Source organism: Agelaius tricolor, unplaced genomic scaffold, assembly GCF_023055355.1.
Source record: "Agelaius tricolor isolate 1412-34295 unplaced genomic scaffold, bAgeTri1.0.p SCAF_78, whole genome shotgun sequence".
Lineage (NCBI taxonomy): Eukaryota > Metazoa > Chordata > Aves > Passeriformes > Icteridae > Agelaius > Agelaius tricolor.
In genome coordinates this window covers 740,763-758,195 of record NW_027269338.1, presented here as the reverse complement: position 1 = coordinate 758,195, position 17,433 = coordinate 740,763, and the positions used below count along the sequence as shown (strand labels likewise).

The window sequence follows — 17,433 nt, the reverse complement described above, 5'->3', positions numbered from 1 at the left end:
GTAGACAGCAAAAATGTTCCACTTGAATCCTAAGCGGTATGCTTAGCTGCAGCCAGTCTCATCCACAAAATGGCGGCTCTGACCTTTATACCCCTGGTGTTGCATCAGCCAAATACATATCCATAAGCAGTCATATATATTCAAACATTTTTCTTCTAAATCCCTTGTCATTCCCAAAGTCTGCCACTTGATTCTTCCTTGCTGTCCATTGGTGGAGACCTTCCTGCAGCGTGGTTGGAGGTGAGATGTTGCCGTGCCATTCCTCCGCAGCAACAGGCATTCCCCATTCCCAACCGCCCCGTGCAAGGGGCACGGGTACATGTCCCTGACAATCCTGACAACCACAGCTGTCCTGTACCAACTTATGGGGGAGGAGAGGGGGCGATGGGGATTACACAGGATGTCCAAACTACAAACTAAAATCACATAACCATACATCAACAAAACTTTTCTTAACATAAACACAATATTCATGCCTTAATTTTGAGAGCCAATCATCATCTTACCCATCTGTACCAAAGCTGTGGCTCCCCAGTCCTGGAACAGTTCAAGGCCAGGTTGGGCAGGGCCATGAACAGCCCAGCCCAGGGGAAGGTGTCCCTGCCCATGGCAGGGCTGGCACCGGATGGGCTTTAAGGTCGCTCCTTCCCAAACCATTGCAGAGCCCCCGGGGCCGGGATGGGGCGGGGTGGGCGCTGGGCAGCGCCAGCAGCTCGTGCTGCCGCCTGCTGTTGGCACCCGGAACTGCAGCTGGGAGCGGCGCATGCGCAGTGACGCTGATTTCCCGCACTCGCTGCTGCCGCCCTCCAGTGGACAATTCCTGAACCGCAACTGCCAGAATCCCTAAATCCCAGCATGGGTCAGGCTGGAAGGACCCAGAGTGGGCCCCTGGCCCAACCTCCCAGCTCAGGCAGCATCATGCCTTAGACCAGGTTTGGGTCCACAGCAGGACAGAACTGGACACGGCACTGGGCAGGGTTGTACATGGCACTGGGCACAGCTGGTCACGGCACTCCCGATGCTCCTCACTGGGAAGGGCAGAGGGGCACAAACATTCCCTCACCTCCTGGTCCCACCCCTCCTGATGCCCCCTGGATCGCTCCTGGCCATGGGACACAAGACACAACGCCAGTTCCACAGCTCACCCACCAGCACCCCCAGGTCCTTCCCCAGAGCTGCTCCAGCAGGTCCCCCCCAGCCTGGACTGGAACTGGGGACTGTCTGTTCCCAGGGACAGGATCTGCCCTTGCCCTCTTGAACCTCCCAGTTTCCAGCCTTTGAGGTCCCCCTGAAGTGCAGGATGTGGCAGGATGCTCTGCCTGGAATATGGCCAAGGGACAATGCCCCGTTTGTGGCCACTGGAGCAGCACTGAGAGGGGTCTGGTGCTGCTTTTGCTGCTGAGTGGGGCTAAAACCAGCCCAAATCACATGCGCCAAATTGACAACTGAGGATGAAGCACCAGAGCTGAGGCTGGCCATCCATCATCTGACCCTGGGAATGTCCAGTCCCCTCTCAGAGAGAGATTCCTCTCTCCTGTTTCTGCTTGGAATGAAATGTGTGTGAGGTTCCTCCCTCAGGAAGGGGATGCTCCCCAAGGATCCTCCTTGAGTTTGAAAGAAAGAGACATTCCCATGAGTGTTGGTGTGAGGAGTGCCATTGAGCCCTGCTTAAGAATTGTCCCTTTTTGCTGGCTTTGACAGATATACGTGATAGAATTGTTTTGATAGAATTATTTAATAGAATTGCTTTGCACAATGATACTGATGGCCGCAATGGCTACATTGGCTGTTGTAACTTTGTGGCTCAAGTAATCTTGGTGATCAAGGTGGTCACAGTGGCCTTGGTGATTATAGTTACCATGGTGGCCAGGGTGGCTGTGGTGCCTGCAGTGACAATGGTGGCCCCAGTTACCTCATGGTGGCAATAGTGGCAGTGGTGGCCTTGGTAGCCTTGGTGCTCTTGTTTCTCTGGGGGTCCTGGTGGTATTCTTGATCGTGGTGGCAACAGTGACAACAGTGACCTTGGTTGCCATGCTGGCCATGGTTGCCGCTGTGACCCCAGTAACGTCGGTGGCCTCGTGGCTCAGAGGATTCCAGTGGCCACTGCCAGGGCTGTGGTGGCCAGGAGGAGTCGTCCCCCAACGTGGAAGGGGGCACTGGAGACACTCCCACCTGAGGGACAAAGATGAGCATCAGGGGGATCATGAGGGGAGTGAAGGGGTCAGGGATGGCAATAAGGGAGACTTAGGGGTTACAGGAGAGATGGGTGCCATGAGGTGACAGGTGACAGGGTGTGAGGGGGGGGCATGGGGAGAAAGAGAGCCCAGGGAGGTCGGGGGGGTCTTGGTGGACTTAGGAGTGACAGGGGTCAGGAGGAGTCAGGGATTGCAGTGGGGGGGTTACAGTGGGTTACAGGTATTCAGGGAGTACCATCCGGTGGTCCTGGCCCACCCACATTCTGTACACAGGGCCCATCCCCAAAGAATACTGCCATTATCAGAGAGGGACAGGGTTGGAACCGTGGGGGGTCCCTGTCCCTGTCCCTGTCCCCTGTCCCTGTCTCTGTCCCTATCCCTTGTCCCCTGGCACGGCTGTTCCTGTCCCTATTCCCTCCCAGAAGTGGGGGTCACTATCCCTGTTCCCTGTCATGGATGTTCCTGTGCCTGTGCCCACAATGGGTGTCCCCAGAATAGGAGCCCCCAGCCCAGGGTATCCTTGTAACCCCACACATTGTGGGTGTCCTTGTCCACCATCCCCAGTCAGTGTCATTGTCCCCGGTGCCTTATCATGGCTGTCCTCATTCCCCCAGGCGGTCACCTGTAGTGTCACCTCGCAGCCACTCGCAGTTGTATTTGCTGTAGGTCCCATTGGACTGGAGCTGGATCTGTGTCTTGTTTCCTTCCTGGGTGTATTGGGCGACATTGAAAGTCTCAAAGGGTGGGATCAGCACCACCTTCTCTTCTGGATGTTTGGTGAAAGACTGGATTTCCACGCCTTGGCATGTGTGCACCTCAAGCATTGTCTCACCGGGGCACTCGCCAGTTTGATTGCTCGGTAACAAGAGCATGAAATGACCGAACCGGACGGTGTCACCACGCTGTGCCTTGTAGCAGGTGCCAGACACATTCAGGAATACGTCCCGACACTGCCCTTTCTGAGCGTCCCTCAGCGTGGCCAGGGCATCAGTCAGCAGGAAATGCAGCGTTTTGAAGTGGAAGTTGTCCCGGTATTCCTGTCGGGAATGCCCGGCCTCGCGCAGGGCATCATTGAATTTTGTGTGGTCAGTCATTAACAAGGCCATGATGGCGGTGGCCTGGTCTGGGGACAGAGGGGACTCAGGGGGGTCCCAACTCTGCCACTCAGCTGCAGCCTTTACCCAAACCTCAGCAAACTCCTTGTTCTGCTCAAACTCGGAGCTGTTGAGGGCCGGCAATGCCTCCGTCATGGCAGGGCCGCAGCCCTGGTACTGGTCATCAAAGGAGTCTGGGGCCATGTCCAGGGGGATCACATCGACAGCTGTGGTGGCCATGGCCATTGCCAGCAGTGCCAGGGTCTGAGCCAGGGGGGCCATGGCAGGGAGAGGCCACAGGGACCGGTGTGGACTCTGGAGGACACAGAGGGGACATGGGGGAGACACGGGGAGGGTTCATCAGTGAGGGACTGGGGAAGGGAGTGGGGTCAGCAGGGGAGTGGGGTCAGGGGGAAGAGAGGCACTCCTGCCCAGCCGACCCCTGCACATGTCTGAGTTCCCTGACCCCAAATCCTGGGGTTACTTATGCCTCCCCAACATCCCCCAGCCCCAGGGTCCCCAGTCCACAGCACCATCACCCCCAGAAGCCCAATCCTACTCCCATGACTACAAGTCCCCTCAACCCCAGCAGAATCCCCACCCAAATCCTGGGGTCACTCCCTGAGCCCCTCAGTGTCCCTCTCCCTTGGTCCCCAGACCCCACTCCTACTCCCATTCCCCAGTTCCTTTGGTATCACCCCAGGACATCAACCCAAATCCAGGCATCACCCTCTGCCCCCACAGTGTCTCCCAGGCCCCCCATCACCCCATTCCCACCACATTCTCACCATCCCGTGTCCCCCCTCATTTTCCCCCAGAGCCCCCCATGACCCCAGTCCCTGGCCTGTGACTCCCCCAGTGTCCCCCCATGTCTGCAATCCCATTCCCTCAATCCCTTGTCCCCCCCACAAGAGTCCCCCCCGAGTCCCCCCAGCCCCAATACCAAAATCAGCCGGAGTGAACTCCCGGATGGATCTGGAGATAGCAGAAAGCCGGAATTCCTTACCAGCTCAGATCGGCAGCAGATCTCCCCTGGTCCTGCACATCAGGGGCGATTTGCCATGGGGTATTTATCCACCATATTTATAAATATTCATGAAAATGTCTCCCTTAGCTAATACAGAAACTGTATTTTTCCTGTAAATCATTTGCATTGATCCTGGAGTCATTTTATTGTCCTGGAGAGTCATAAAAATGGGGCTGCTGGGTATCATTTTCACCAAATACTTTGATATCAAAGGCACTTTTCCTGGAACAATTTCTTTGCACAGGTGCTGTTGTTTCCTGGTACAGAACTTGCCAAAACCCCACTGGAGTTCCCTTTGTCTGTTTCTCCATGGGTTCTAGCCGTGATTTTCATCTTGTGTGCACACTTCTCCATCCTTTTATCATTCCTGCCAGTTTGTCTTCAGTGTCTGTCCAGCACCTTCAGGGGAAGGGAAAATTTCCATTTTCTCTGTTATTTGTCACTTTGTGAAAGAAATGCTCCAGTCCAGTCATCATCCATGGTACCATCGCGGATCTCCAGGTCTTTCCTGTCCTGAGGAGCCCAGAACGGGAAAGAGCACTGGGCAGAACTGGACATGGCACTGGGCATAGCTGGACATGGCATTGGGCAGAGCTGGACACAGTGCTGGACAGAGCTGGACACTGGGCAGAGCTGGACACAGCCCTGAGCAGAGCCGGAAATGGCGCTGAACAGAGTTGGGCACAGCACTCCTGATGTGCCTCACTGGGCAGGGAGAGGGGCACGATCACTCCCTGACTTCCTGGCCCTGCTCCTCTGAGTGCCCCCCAGATCTCTCCTGGCCCCAGGCCACATGGCCAGCTCCACTGGTCACCCAGCAGCACCCCCAGGTCATTCCCCACAGCTGCTCCAGCAGGTCCCCACCAGCCAGGCAGGGCACTGGGGCTAAATTGGGCTAAACCCAGCCAAAATCACCAACCCTGAACTGACAAATGCTCGTAAAGTACCAGAGCTGGCCCTGGCCATCCATCAGCTGACCCTGGCAATGTCCAGTCCCCTCTCAGACAGAAATTCCTCTCCCCTATTCATTCTTGGGATGAAAAGTGTGTGAAGTTCCTCCCTCGGGAAGGGGATACTCCCCAAGCATCCTCCTGAAAGCTGAGAGAAAGAGACGTTCCCACAAGTGTTGGCATGGGGAATGATATTGAGCCCTGTTTGGGAATTGTCACTTTTGACTGGCTCTGTCAGAATTACTTCATGGAATAGTTTTGGAAGAATTATTTAATGGAGTTGTTTTGATAGAACCATGTAATAGATTTGATTTGACAGAATAATTTAATAGAATGTGAATTGACCAAACCAGACCCTCTGGTCACACCATGCCTGGAACTGGACATCATGCACATCCCGGAACACGTGGTGATACTGCCCGTTCTGAGCCTGCCTCAGTGTCACCAGGGCCTGGGTCAGCAGGAAATGCAGCGTTTTGAAGTGGAAGTTGTTCCGGTATTCCTGGCGGGAGCTCCCGGCCACACACACGGCTGCATTGAACTCCTTGTAAATGTCCTTTGTTGTGTAGGCCACGAGAGCAACGGCCTGGGCTGGGGACGCCAGAGGGGACACAGGGGGAGCCCCGCTTGTGCCACTCAGCCTCGGCCTTCACCCAGGTGTGGGTGCACAGAGGATTCACCTGGAACTCAAAGTGGCTGAGGGCCGGCAATGCCACGATCATGGCAGGCCTGCAGCCACCCCGGTACTTGTCATGAAAGGAGTCCTGGGCCATGTCCAGGGGCAGCACCTTGATGGCTGCAGTGGTCACAGTCATTGCCAGCAGTGCCAGGGTGAGAGCCAGGAGGGCCATGGCAGGGAAGTTACTGGGAGCAATGTGGGACACTGGGGAACAAAGTGGGACACACTGAGGGGACACTGAGGACACACGGGGCTACATGGGAAGGGCTCCTCTGTGAGGGGCTCAGCATGGCCCCTGAGCTCCAACCAGATGAACTTTAGAACAGTGGCCATTTATCCTCATTTCCTAGGAGGCCTTGGACATTTTGCTTTTGTTCTCCTATGCAGCGAGTCGCTTTATCAGGGACAGGGTTGTATTTAGTGCGTTTTTCTTGATTGTGATCTGTGCTCCATATATTTTATCCTGTATTTAGCAGATAACCAGTAATAATGTTAATAAGACAATAGCCTTACAGATGGGAATTGCTTTAACATCAAGGTACACAAACTCTTTGCATAAAGAACCGAGAAGGGGAAGATGTGGAAGACCAGACCACTACAGAAGCTCAACTGGGGAGCATGGCAGACCTTGTGGCCCTGGTAGAGTGAAGACTGTGGGAGAGAAAAACTCAAGGCATGAACAGAAGTGATGACGTCATGTCTGATCACTCTGCCCATCATGTCTGGACACTTCTGACCATCACGATGAGCACTCTGGCCAGAGAAGAGATGACAGCCATGTTGCTGATGAAAGAGATAACAAGGACATTACCAGTGTAAGAAGGATAATGGAGAATATTGTGTTTCTAGGGGGACTGGGGAAAAGGGGTCCAAGTAGAAAACTTTGTACAAACATAGTGAGCTATAAATCCTGGTAAATTGGTGCAATAAATGGCTTTGATTTGCTGGCATTGCAGAGTCCATGTCTCTCAATCCCCGCACACCAGCTGCCCAGTCCCAATCCCAATCCTGTGTTTACACTTCCAATGTCCCCCTGGTGCTTCCCAGGATCTCATTTCTGCTCCCAGACCTTTGTAGCCCTCTTGTGACTCCAGGCTGCTCAGGAACCTCACCCAAATTCCTTAAGCCACTCTGTCACCGCCCCTGCCCAAGTCCACCTTGGCCCTCTCCCAGACCCCAGTCCCGCTCCCAGTCCTGTTACCCATTTCACATCACCCCAGGACCACAACTCAAATTTAGGGACCCCAACCTGTGACCCTCCAATGTCGGCCTGGAGCCCTCCATGTCCCCACTCTACAATCCCAGTCTCATGTCCCTCCACAAGTGTCCCCTGGATTCCCTCCAGGCATTGATATTGAAAGTGAACTCCCTGATGGAACTGGAGGTAGCAGAAAGCCAGAATTCTTGATCATCTCAGATTCACAGCAGATCTCTCCTTGTCGTGCTGCTCAGGGGGCACTTTGTCAACAGAATCTATCCATCCTAATTATACATATTCATTAAACAGGGCTGCTTAGCTAGTACAGAGCCAGCACTTCTCCCATTAATAATTGGCTGGGCTCTGCCTCTCCCAGGAAATAATTTTTATTGTCCTGGAGAGTCATAAAAATGGGATTTCTGGGTGTAGTTTTATCTGAGTGCCTCAATATCTCAGATGGCCTTGCCTCAGACTTTCACTTTGGGCTGGCGCTGCTCCTTCTGTGTTACAGAACTTGCCAAAAAACCCCTCACTGCAGTTCCCTTCTCTGTTTCTCCACACGTTCCAGCCACCTTTTCCCTGCTGTGTCCTCACTTTTACATCCTTTATGGTTTTTTACTCATTCATCTTTAAGCTCTATCCAGCACCTTAAGAGAACTCAAACTTTCTATTCTCTTTCTTATTTCTCACCCCCTATGACCCCAATCCCACAGTCCCATGTCACCCCAGCTCCTCCCAGTGCCACTCTCCAGTGCTCACTGAGTTGCTGCCACACCTCAGGTACCAGTTGGGATCCCCTATCAGATGCCATCCCTGCAGGCACCTTGAGCCTGGGGATGATCTCTTCGGAGAATGCCTGAGTGAGTTCCCTGGCCTTGCTGGTGTGGCAGGAAAAGTTCTGGACCCCAAAATGGATCCACCAACACCAGGAGATACCTGAGCCCATGTTGCCATGGTTGCTCAGAAAAACCATTTGCCAGTTATCATTGGAAGTGTTTCCTCTTTCAGTGATGCCTGGAGGTGACGGTTTTGAATTCAAAGGCTTCTTTTGAAAACATATCAGGCATTGCTCTGTAACAGACCTGACAGTTTCGTCCTAAGGACATCGAGGATCTGAGGCCACAGACCTGTCCCCACCACATCAATTCTCCAGAGCTTTGCTGGTGCTTTTGGGCAGATGGGTGCTAGCCAGGACACCCAGGGCCTGCTGCTTTTGTTGTTACACAAAAATCTCCAAGGAGAGGAAATCCCATAGGAAATGTGGACCTCAGGGCCATCTTTGAGTTAAAGAATGTGTGTCCTTCCTTAGGAGTCCAAATTGAAGGTCATTCTGGGGCCTGCTTTGTGGGGGAGACTTCACAAGATCTGTGGGGTGCTCTTCAAAACAACATCAGCCAGGATTGACTCAGATGCCTGTGGGCCAGAGCAGAGACTGCTCTCCTCATCCAAGAGGCCAGGAAATCCAATCTGGGACAAAAGTTTATGATATATACTCTGCTCACCATGGAAGAAGATGTGGAACAAGGGGCGGAACTCGATGTGTTACGAAGAGCTCTGGAATTGTGAGAAAAAGAGCAAGCATAGGAACTCACTTGCCATCTGCTTTGAGCATTGCTCATGCCCATGGAGCCATATGCAGAGAAAAAAGTCAATTAACAGCACAGGGATCTCCAATTAAATACAAACAAGAATTATTGCCCCTTCTGGATTCCTCCCAGCTGCCCAAGGAAGTGGCCGTACTACAATACAGGGTGCACCAGCCTGGGGATTGACAAATCCCCGTTGGAAATAGACTTGCAATAAAGCTGCACGAGAGGTTCCACAACAAAGCATCCTGGTGTTAATTCCCAAGAAAGGAATTTCACTGGCAGAGGTGAGGCTTGGAGAGAGTTGTGCAGATTGAAAATTGGCAGCTTATCTAAAAGCCCACAATAAAGAGGGTGGCTGGGTAGGTGAGAGGTTACTCCCAATAACCAGGTCAGGAATTCCCCACCTGCTGCAGCAATTTGTAAAGGAGAAAAGCACCAGCAAAGCTCTGGGGAATTGATGAGATGGGGTCCCGTGTGTGGCCTCAGATCCTCAGTGTCCACAGGACAAATCTGTCAGGTCTGTTAGAGAGCAATGCCAGGGACGTTTTCAAAAACCCCTTTGAATTGAAAACCATCACCTCCAGGCATCACTGAAAGAGGAAACACTCCTGGGGAGTACTGGCAAATTTTCTGGACTACTACGCCTACATGGGCTCAGGTATCTCCTGGTGTTGCTGGATCACTTCTTGGGGGTCCAGAACTTCTCCTGCCACAACAGCAAGGCCAGGGAAGTCACCCAGGCACTCCTCCAAGAGATCATCCCCAGGCTCAAGGTGCCTACAGGGATGGCATCTGATAGGGGACCCCAAGTGGTATCTGAGGTGTGGCAGCAACTCAGTGAGCAGTGGGGAGGGGGACTGGGGGAAACTCGGGGGACAAGGGATGGTGGGATTGGGGTTGAGGGGGCTGAGCAATAAGAGAGAATAGAAAGTTTCAGATCCCCAAGAGATGATGGATAAGGCTTTAAGAAGACCTAGCAAAAAACAATAAAATGATGTAAAAGTGAGGGCACGGAAGGGCAAAGGTTGCTGGAACCTGAGGAGAAAGAGATAAAGGGAGCTGCAGTGAGGTGTTTTTGGCAAGCTCTGTAACAGAGCAGGTGCAATGCCTGCAAAAGTGAAAGTTTGAGACAAGGTCATCTGGCATATTGGGGCACCTAGTGAAACCCAAAACCTGACACCCCAGTTTATGACCCTCCAGGACACTAAAAATTATTTCCCAAAAGAGGCAGAGCCCTGCCAATTAATTATGGGAAATGTGCTGGTTTTATATTAGCTAAGAATCCCATTTTGATAAATATGTATGATTAGGACGGATAGATTCTGTGTAAAAAGTCCCCCCTGATGTGCAGGACCAGGAGAGATCTGCTCTGAGTCTGAGCTGACAAAGAATTCTGGCTTTCTCATACCTCCACTTCCATGAGGGAGTTCACTCTGGCCAATTTTGATATTGGTGGCTAGGGGGACTCCAGGGGACACTTGTGGAGGGACATGGGACTGGGATTGCATATTCCTAGACCGGTATGCATATCCAGATAGTTCCATAAACTAGTTTCCATATTCCAGGAATTATTTAACATGGCCCTTCCTTGGGTCAGCCTTTTTTAGAGCATGCCTGCTTCTTGGCTGCAGTTTTGGCTCCTTCTCTTTATCACTTCCAGTCTGGGCCTTGGTCCATACTTTCTTCGGACAGCAGACACTGAAACTTGGCATTTAAACAGCAGGGTCCTCATAACATGTTCACTGGATGTTATCCCGACCAAACAGACAGTTCACTGGTAACAATATCAGCTACCACTGCTACTATGTCTAACCTTTTCTTAATAGCAGAAATAAAAGCAAAGATATTTGGGCATATACATGTAGCATTCATCTTAATATTTGCAAAAAGCCAAGAGATTTGATTTGTCTTCCATTCTCTTTTCCCGTTTTTCTCTTTTCCTCCAGGCATAATGTCAGGGGTGGCCATGGCACCTTGGTGACCTCTCTTTTCTGGGGGTCATGGTGGCCTTGGTGGTAATGGAAACCACAGTGACTGTGAGAAATGACCGCTCACTTTAAATTTTAAATGTTTATTAAACCTCAACAACATAACAAAAGGACTGAATAAGGAAAAAGGGACAGTGCTGGGAGTGTGGCCAAGTGCCACAAAATGGCGGCTCTGCCTTTTATACCCCTGGTGTTGCATCAACCAAATGCATATTCCTAAGGAGTCATATATGTTCAAACATTTTCCTTATAAGTCCCTTGCTCCTCCCGAAGTCGGCCACTTGACTCTTCCTTGCTGTCCATTGGTGGAGACCTTCCTGCTGTGTGATTGGAAGTGAGGTGTTGTCATGCCATGCCTCCCCAGCAACAGGCATTCCCATTTCCCAACCGTCCCATGCAAGGGGCACAGGTACGTGCCCTCCCTCCACATATCCCTGACACGCTGACAACCAGGGCCATTTGGTGGCAACAATATGGGAGATGGGAATGGGATTATGGGGAGAACAGAGAGTACCCAAACAACAAAAAACAGTAAGATTACCATGCATCAGTAAAATTTCTCTTAACATACACACAGTATTCATCCCTTAATTGTGAGAGCCAATCATCATGTTACCCATCTATAACAAAGCTTTGGCTGCCCCACTCCTGGAACGATTCAAGGCCAGACTGGGCAGGGCCTGGAGCAGCCTGGCCCAGGGGAAGATGTCCCTGCCCATGGCAGGGCTGGCACCGGACGGGCCTTAAGGTCGCTCCAGCCCAAACCATTGCAGAGCCCCCGGGGCCGGGATGGGGCGGGGCGGGCGCTCGGCAGCGCCAGCAGCTCGTGCTGCCGCCTGCTGTTGGCACCCGGAACTGCAGCTGGGAGCGGCGAATGCAAAGTGCCGCTGATTTCATGTGCTCGCTGCTGCCCTCCGGTGGACAATTCCTGAACCACAACTGCCAGAATCCCCAAATCCCAGCATGGGTCAGGCTGGAAGGACCCAGAGTGGGCACCTGGCCCAACCTCCCAGCTCAGGCAGCGTCATCCCTGAGACCTGGATTGGAAACCAGAGCAGCCCAGAACTGGACACTGCACTGGACAGAGCTGGACACAGCACTCCTGATGTGCCTCACTGGGAAGGACAGAGGGGCACAGTCACTCCCTGACTTCCTGGCCTCACCCCTCCTGATACCCCCTGGATCCCTCCTGGCCCCAGGCCACATGGCCAGCTTCACAGGTCACCCACCAGCAACCCCAGATTCTTCTCCAGAACTGCTCCAGCAGGTCCCACCAGTCAGGGATGGCACTGGTGACTGGCCCTCCCCAGGGACAGGACCTGCCCTTACCCTCTTGATCCTCCCAGTTTCCAGGCTTTAATGTTCCCCTGAAGTGGAGGATGTGGCAGGATGCTGTGCCTGGAATGTGGCCAAGGGAAAATGCCCCATTTGTAGCCATCAGGGCTGCATTGGGAGAGGTCTGGGGCAGATTTTGGTGCAGAATTGGGCTAAAACCAGCCCAAATCACCAGCTCTGAATTGACAACTGATGCTGAAGCACCAGAGCTGGGCCTGGCCATTCATCAGCTGACCCTGGGAATGTCCAGTCCCCTCTCAAACAGGGATTCCTCTCCCCTATTTCTGCTGGAAATGAAATGTCTTTGAGGTTCCTCTTTTGGGAAGGGGATGCTCCCAAAGGATCCTCCTCTAGGCTGAGAGAAAGAGATGTTCTCATGATTGTTGGTAGGGGGAGTGACATCGAGCCCTGTTTAGGAATTTTCTCTCTTTGCTGGCTTTGTCACAATTATTTAATGGAGTTTTTTTTGATAGATTTTTTATTAGAATTGCTTTGCACAATGGCCTTGGTGGCCACACTGGCCAGGGAGGCTGTGGTAGCCTTGGGGCTGAGGGAGTCTTGGTGATCATGGTGGCCACAGCTGCCACAGTGACCACAGTGACCTTGGTGACCTTGATGGCCTCATGGCTCAGAGGATCCTGGTGGCCAGTGCCAAGGCTGTGGTGGCCAGGAGGAGTCCTCTGAGGTGGAAAGGAGTCCTGGGGACACTAACCTGCGGGAAAAAGAGGAGAATCAGTGGGGCCATGGGGGTAGTGAGAGGGTCAGGGATAGCCATAATGGGGGATTAAGGGTGACAGGAGAGATGGGGGCATGAGTGTGACAGGTGCCAGGGTGTCAGGAGGGACACAGGGGGTACAGGGGCCAGGGAGGTCAGGAGAGTCATGGTGGGCTTAGAGGTGACCGTGTGTCAGGGGTATTCAGGGATTGCCATGAGGAGTTTCAGGGGGTTACAGGGTTTCAGGGAGTGCCATGTGGAGGTCCTGGCCCACCCATGTTCTGCACACAGGGCCCATCCCCAGAGCACTGCCTTTATCAGAGAGGGACACGGTTGGTACACTGTGGAGGTCCCTGTCTCTCTCCCTTGTCCCCGGGCATGGGTGTTCCTGTCCCTGTTCCCTCCCAGAAGTGGGGGTCCCTATCCCTGTTCCCTGTCATGGATGTTCCTGTCCCTGTGCCCACAATGGATGACCCCAGAATAGGTGTCCCCAGCCCAGGGTATCCTTGTCACCCCACACACTGTGAGTGTCCCTGTCCCCCATCCCCAGTCAGTGTCAGTGTCCCCTGTGCCTTATCATGGCTGTCCCCATCCTCCCTGGCTGTCCTCTGTGTTGTTACCTCGCAGCCACTCGCAGTTGTATTTGCTGTAGGTTCCGGTGGACTGGAGCTGGATCTGTGTCTTGTCCCCTTCCTGGGTGTATTGGGTGACCTTGAAGGTCTCAAAGGGTGGGATCAGCACGATTTTAGGTTCCGGATGTTTGCTAAAAAGCGTGACATCCACGCCATGGCACGTGTGCACCTCGAGCATTGCCTCACTGGGACACTCGCCAATTTGTTTGCTCAGGAACACTGGCATGAAATGACCGAACCGGATGGTGTCACCACGCTGTGCCTCGAACCGGGTGCCACACACCTTCAGGAACGCGGCCCGACACTGCCCGTCCTGAGCGTCCCTCAGCGTGGCCAGGGCATCGGTCAGCAGGAAATGCAGCGTTTTGAAGTGGAAGTTGTCTCGGTATTCCTGCTGGGAGCGCCCAGCCACGTGCACAGCATCATTAAAGATGCTGGTCAGGCCACTCATTGTGAAGGCCATGAAGGCGGTGCCTTGGTCTGGAGACAGATGGGACTCAGGGGGGCCCCGACTCTGCCACTCAGCTGCAGCCTTTACCCAAACATCAGCAAACTCCTTGTTCTGCTCAAACTCGGAGCGGATGAGGGCTGGCAATGCCTCCTTCATGGCAGGGCCGCAGCCCTGGTACTGGTCATCAAAGGAGTCTGGGGCCATGTCCAGAGGGATCACATCGACAGCCGTGGTGGCCATGGCCATTGCCAGCAGTGCCAGGGTCTGAGCCAGGGGGGCCATGGCAGGGAGAGGCCACAGGGACCGGTGTGGACACTGGAGGACACAGAGGGGACACAGGGGAGACACAGGGAGGGTTCATCAGTGAGGGACTGGGGAAGGGAGTAGGGTCAGCCCAGGGGGAAGAAAGGCACTCCTGCCCAGCCAACCCCTGCACATGTCTGGGGTCCCTGACCCCAAATTCTGGGATTACTTATGCCTCCCCAACATCCCCCAGCCCCAGGGTCCCCAGTCCCACAGCACCATCAACCCCAGAAGCCCAATCCTACTCCCATGACTACAAGTCCCCCCACCCCCAGCAGAATCCCCACCCAAATCCTGGTGTCACTCTCTGAGCCCCTCAGTGTCCCTCTCCGTTGGTCCCCAGACCCCACTCCTACTCCCATTCCCCAGTTCCTTTGGTGTCACCCCAGGACATCAACCCAAATCCAGGCATCACCCTCTGCCCCCACTGTGTCTCCCAGCCCCCCCATCACCCCAATCCCACTCTCACCATCCCGTGTCCCCCCTCATTTCCCCCAGAGCCCCCCATGACCCCAATCCCAGACCTGTGACTCCCTCAGTATCCCCCCATGTCTGCAATCCCATTCCCTCAATCCCGTGTCCCCCCACAAGAGTCCCCCCAGAGTCCCCCCAGCCCCAGTACCAAAATCAGCCGGAGTGAACTCCCTGATGGATCTGGAGATAGCAGAAAGCCGGAATTCCTTATCAGCTCAGACTCACAGCAGATCTCTCCTGGTCCTGCTCATCAAGGGCGACTTTGCCATGGGGTATTTATCCACCATATTGATAAATATTCATGAAAATGTGTCCCTTATCTAATACAGAAACTGTACTTTTCCTGTAAATCATTTGCATTGATCCACCTCCTCCTACAAGTCCTTTTATAGTCCTGGAGAGTCATAAAAATGGGGCTTCTGGGGCTTATTTTCACCAAATACTTTGATACCAAAAGCACTTTTCCTGGAACAATTTCTTTGCACAGGTGCTGTTGTTTCCTGTTAGAGAACGTGCCAAAACCACTGGAGTTCCCTTTATCTGTTTCTCCATGGGTTCTAGCCGTGATTTTCATCTTGTATGCACACCTCTCCATCCTTTTATCATTCCTGCCAGTTTGTCTTCAGGCTCTGTCCAGCACCTTCAGGGGAAGGGAAAATTTCCATTCTCTCTGTTATTTGTCACTTTGTGACAGAAATGCTCCAGTCTGGTCATCATCCATGCTGCCATCCAGGATCTCCAGGTCTTTCCTGTCCTGAGGAGCCCAGAATGGGAAAGAGCACGGGGCAGAACTGTACATGGCACTGGGCAGAGCTGGACATGGCACTGTCCAGAACTGGAAAGGGCATTGGGCAGAGCTGCACAGAGAGCTGGACAGAGCTGGACACTGGGCAGAGCTGGACACAGCCCTGAGCAGAGCTGGAAATGGCGCTGAACAGAGTTGGGCACAGCCCTCCTGATGTGCCTCACAGGCCAGGGAGAGGGGCACGATCACTCCCTGACTTCCTGGCCCTGCTCCTCTGAGTGCCCCCCAGATCTCTCCTGGCCCCAGGCCACATGGCCAGCTCCATTGGTCACCCAGCAGCACCCCCAGGTCATTCCCCACAGCTGCTCCAGCAGGTCCCCACCAGCCAGGCAGGGCACTGGGGCTAAATTGGGCTAAAACCAGCCAAAATCACCAACCCTGAACTGACAAATGCTCATAAAGTACCAGAGCTGGGCCTGGCCATCCATCAGCTGACCCTGGCAATGTCCAGTCCCCTCTCAGGCAGAAATTCCTCTCCCCTATTCATACTTGGGATGAAATGAGTGTGAAGTTCCTCCCTCGGGAAAGGGACACTCCCCAAGCATCCTCCTGAAAGTTGAGAGAAAGAGACGTTCCCACAAGTGTTGGCATGGAGAGTGACATTGAGCCCTGTTTGGGAATTGTCACTTTTGACTGGCTCTCTCAGAATTACTTCATGGAATAGTTTTGGAAGAATTATTTAATGGAGTTGATTTGATAGAATCATGTAACAGAATGGATTTGACAGAATAATTAAATAGAATGTGAATTGACGAAACCAGACCCTCTGGCCACACCATGCCTGGAACCTGACACCATGCACACCCCGGAACACGTGGTGACACTGCCCATTCTGAGCATGCCTCAGTGTCACCAGGGCCTGGGTCAGAAGGAAATGCAGCGTTTTGAAGTGGAAGTTGTTCCGGTATTCATGGCGGGAGCTCCCGGCTGCACACACGACCGCATTGAACTCCTTGTAAATGTCCTTTGTTGTGTAGGCCACGAGAGCAACGGCCTGGGCTGGGGACGCCAGAGGGGACACAGGGGGAGCCCCGCTTGTGCCACTCAGCCTTGGCCTTCACCCAGGTCTGGGTGCACAGAGGATTCACCTGGAACTCAGAGTGGCTGAGGGCCAGCAATGCCAGGATCACGGCAGGCCTGCAGCCACCCCAGTACTGGTCATGAAAGGAGTCCTGGGCCACGTCCAGGGGCACCACCTTGATGGCTGCAGTGGTCACAGTCACTGCCAGCAGTGCCAGGGTGCGAGCCAGGAGGGCCATGGCAGGGAGGTTACTGGGAGCAGTGTGGGACACTGGGGGACAAAGTGGGCCACACTGAGGGGACACTGAGGACACACGGGGCTACATGGGAAGAGTTCCTCTGTGAGGGGCTCAGCATGGCCCCTGAGCTCCAACCAGATGAACTTTAGAACAGTGGCCATTTATCCTCATTTCCTAGGAGGCCTTGGATATTATCCTTTTGTTCTCCTATGCAGTGAGACTCTTTATCAGGGTCAAGGTTGTATCTGGTAAGTTTTTCTTGATTGTGATCTGTGCTCCATATATTTTATCCTGTATTTAGCAGATAACCAGTAATAGCTTTAATAAAATAATAGCCTTACAGGTGGGAACTGCTTTAACACCAAGGTACACGAACTCTTTGCATAAAGAACCGAGAAGGGGAAGATGTGGAAGACCAGACTGCTGCAGAAGCTCAACTGGGGAGCATGGCAGACCTTGTGGCCCTGGTAGAGTGAAGACTTTGGGAGTGAAAAACTCAAGGCAAGTACAGAAGTGATGACGTCATGTCTGATCACTCTGCCCATCATGTCTGGACACTTCTGCCCATCACGCTGAGCACTCTGGCCAGAGAAGAGATGACAGGGTTGTTGCTGGTGAAAGAGATAACAAGGACATTACCAGTGTAAGGAGGATAATGGAGAATATTGTGTTTCTAAGGGGACTGGGGCAAAGGGGTCCAAGCAGAAAACTTCATACAAACATGGTGAGCTATAAATCC

General features: G+C 53.2%; 2 protein-coding genes across 2 annotated transcripts; both read right to left on the bottom strand.

Moving 5' to 3' along the window:
* Positions 1-1,790: 1,790 nt before the first annotated feature.
* On the bottom strand, positions 1,791-6,724 carry LOC139585409 (NAD(P)(+)--arginine ADP-ribosyltransferase 2-like). The gene is made up of 6 exons (XM_071418167.1): positions 6,683-6,724; positions 6,494-6,596; positions 5,947-6,149; positions 5,622-5,852; positions 2,830-3,604; positions 1,791-2,172 (listed from the first exon to the last, which is right to left on the bottom strand). The coding sequence occupies exons 1-6, from the start codon at positions 6,722-6,724 to the stop codon at positions 2,084-2,086; spliced, it is 1,443 nt and encodes a 480-aa protein (XP_071274268.1). The 3' UTR covers positions 1,791-2,083.
* Positions 6,725-12,762: 6,038 nt separating this feature from the next.
* Positions 12,763-16,694, bottom strand: LOC139585408 (erythroblast NAD(P)(+)--arginine ADP-ribosyltransferase-like). The gene is made up of 3 exons (XM_071418166.1): positions 16,524-16,694; positions 13,391-14,168; positions 12,763-12,767 (listed from the first exon to the last, which is right to left on the bottom strand). Exons 1-3 carry the CDS (start codon positions 16,692-16,694, stop codon positions 12,763-12,765), a joined length of 954 nt encoding a protein of 317 aa, XP_071274267.1.
* Positions 16,695-17,433: the final 739 nt, after the last annotated feature.

Coding starts and splice junctions, on each gene's coding strand:
- LOC139585409 (XM_071418167.1), bottom strand. CDS start 6,724: ATGGCTGTCATCTCTTCTCTGGCCAGAGTGCTCATCGTGATG. Junction 6,597..6,682: donor CCAGAGTGCTCATCGTGATG/GTCAGAAGTGTC, acceptor TCTCTCCCACAG/TCTTCACTCTACCAGGGCCA. Junction 5,853..5,946: donor TCAGCCACTTTGAGTTCCAG/GTGAATCCTCTG, acceptor TCCCCAGCCCAG/GCCGTTGCTCTCGTGGCCTA.
- LOC139585408 (XM_071418166.1), bottom strand. CDS start 16,694: ATGGCCCTCCTGGCTCGCACCCTGGCACTGCTGGCAGTGACTGTGACC. Junction 14,169..16,523: donor TCAGCCACTCTGAGTTCCAG/GTGAATCCTCTG, acceptor TGTGTCCTCCAG/TGTCCACACCGGTCCCTGTG.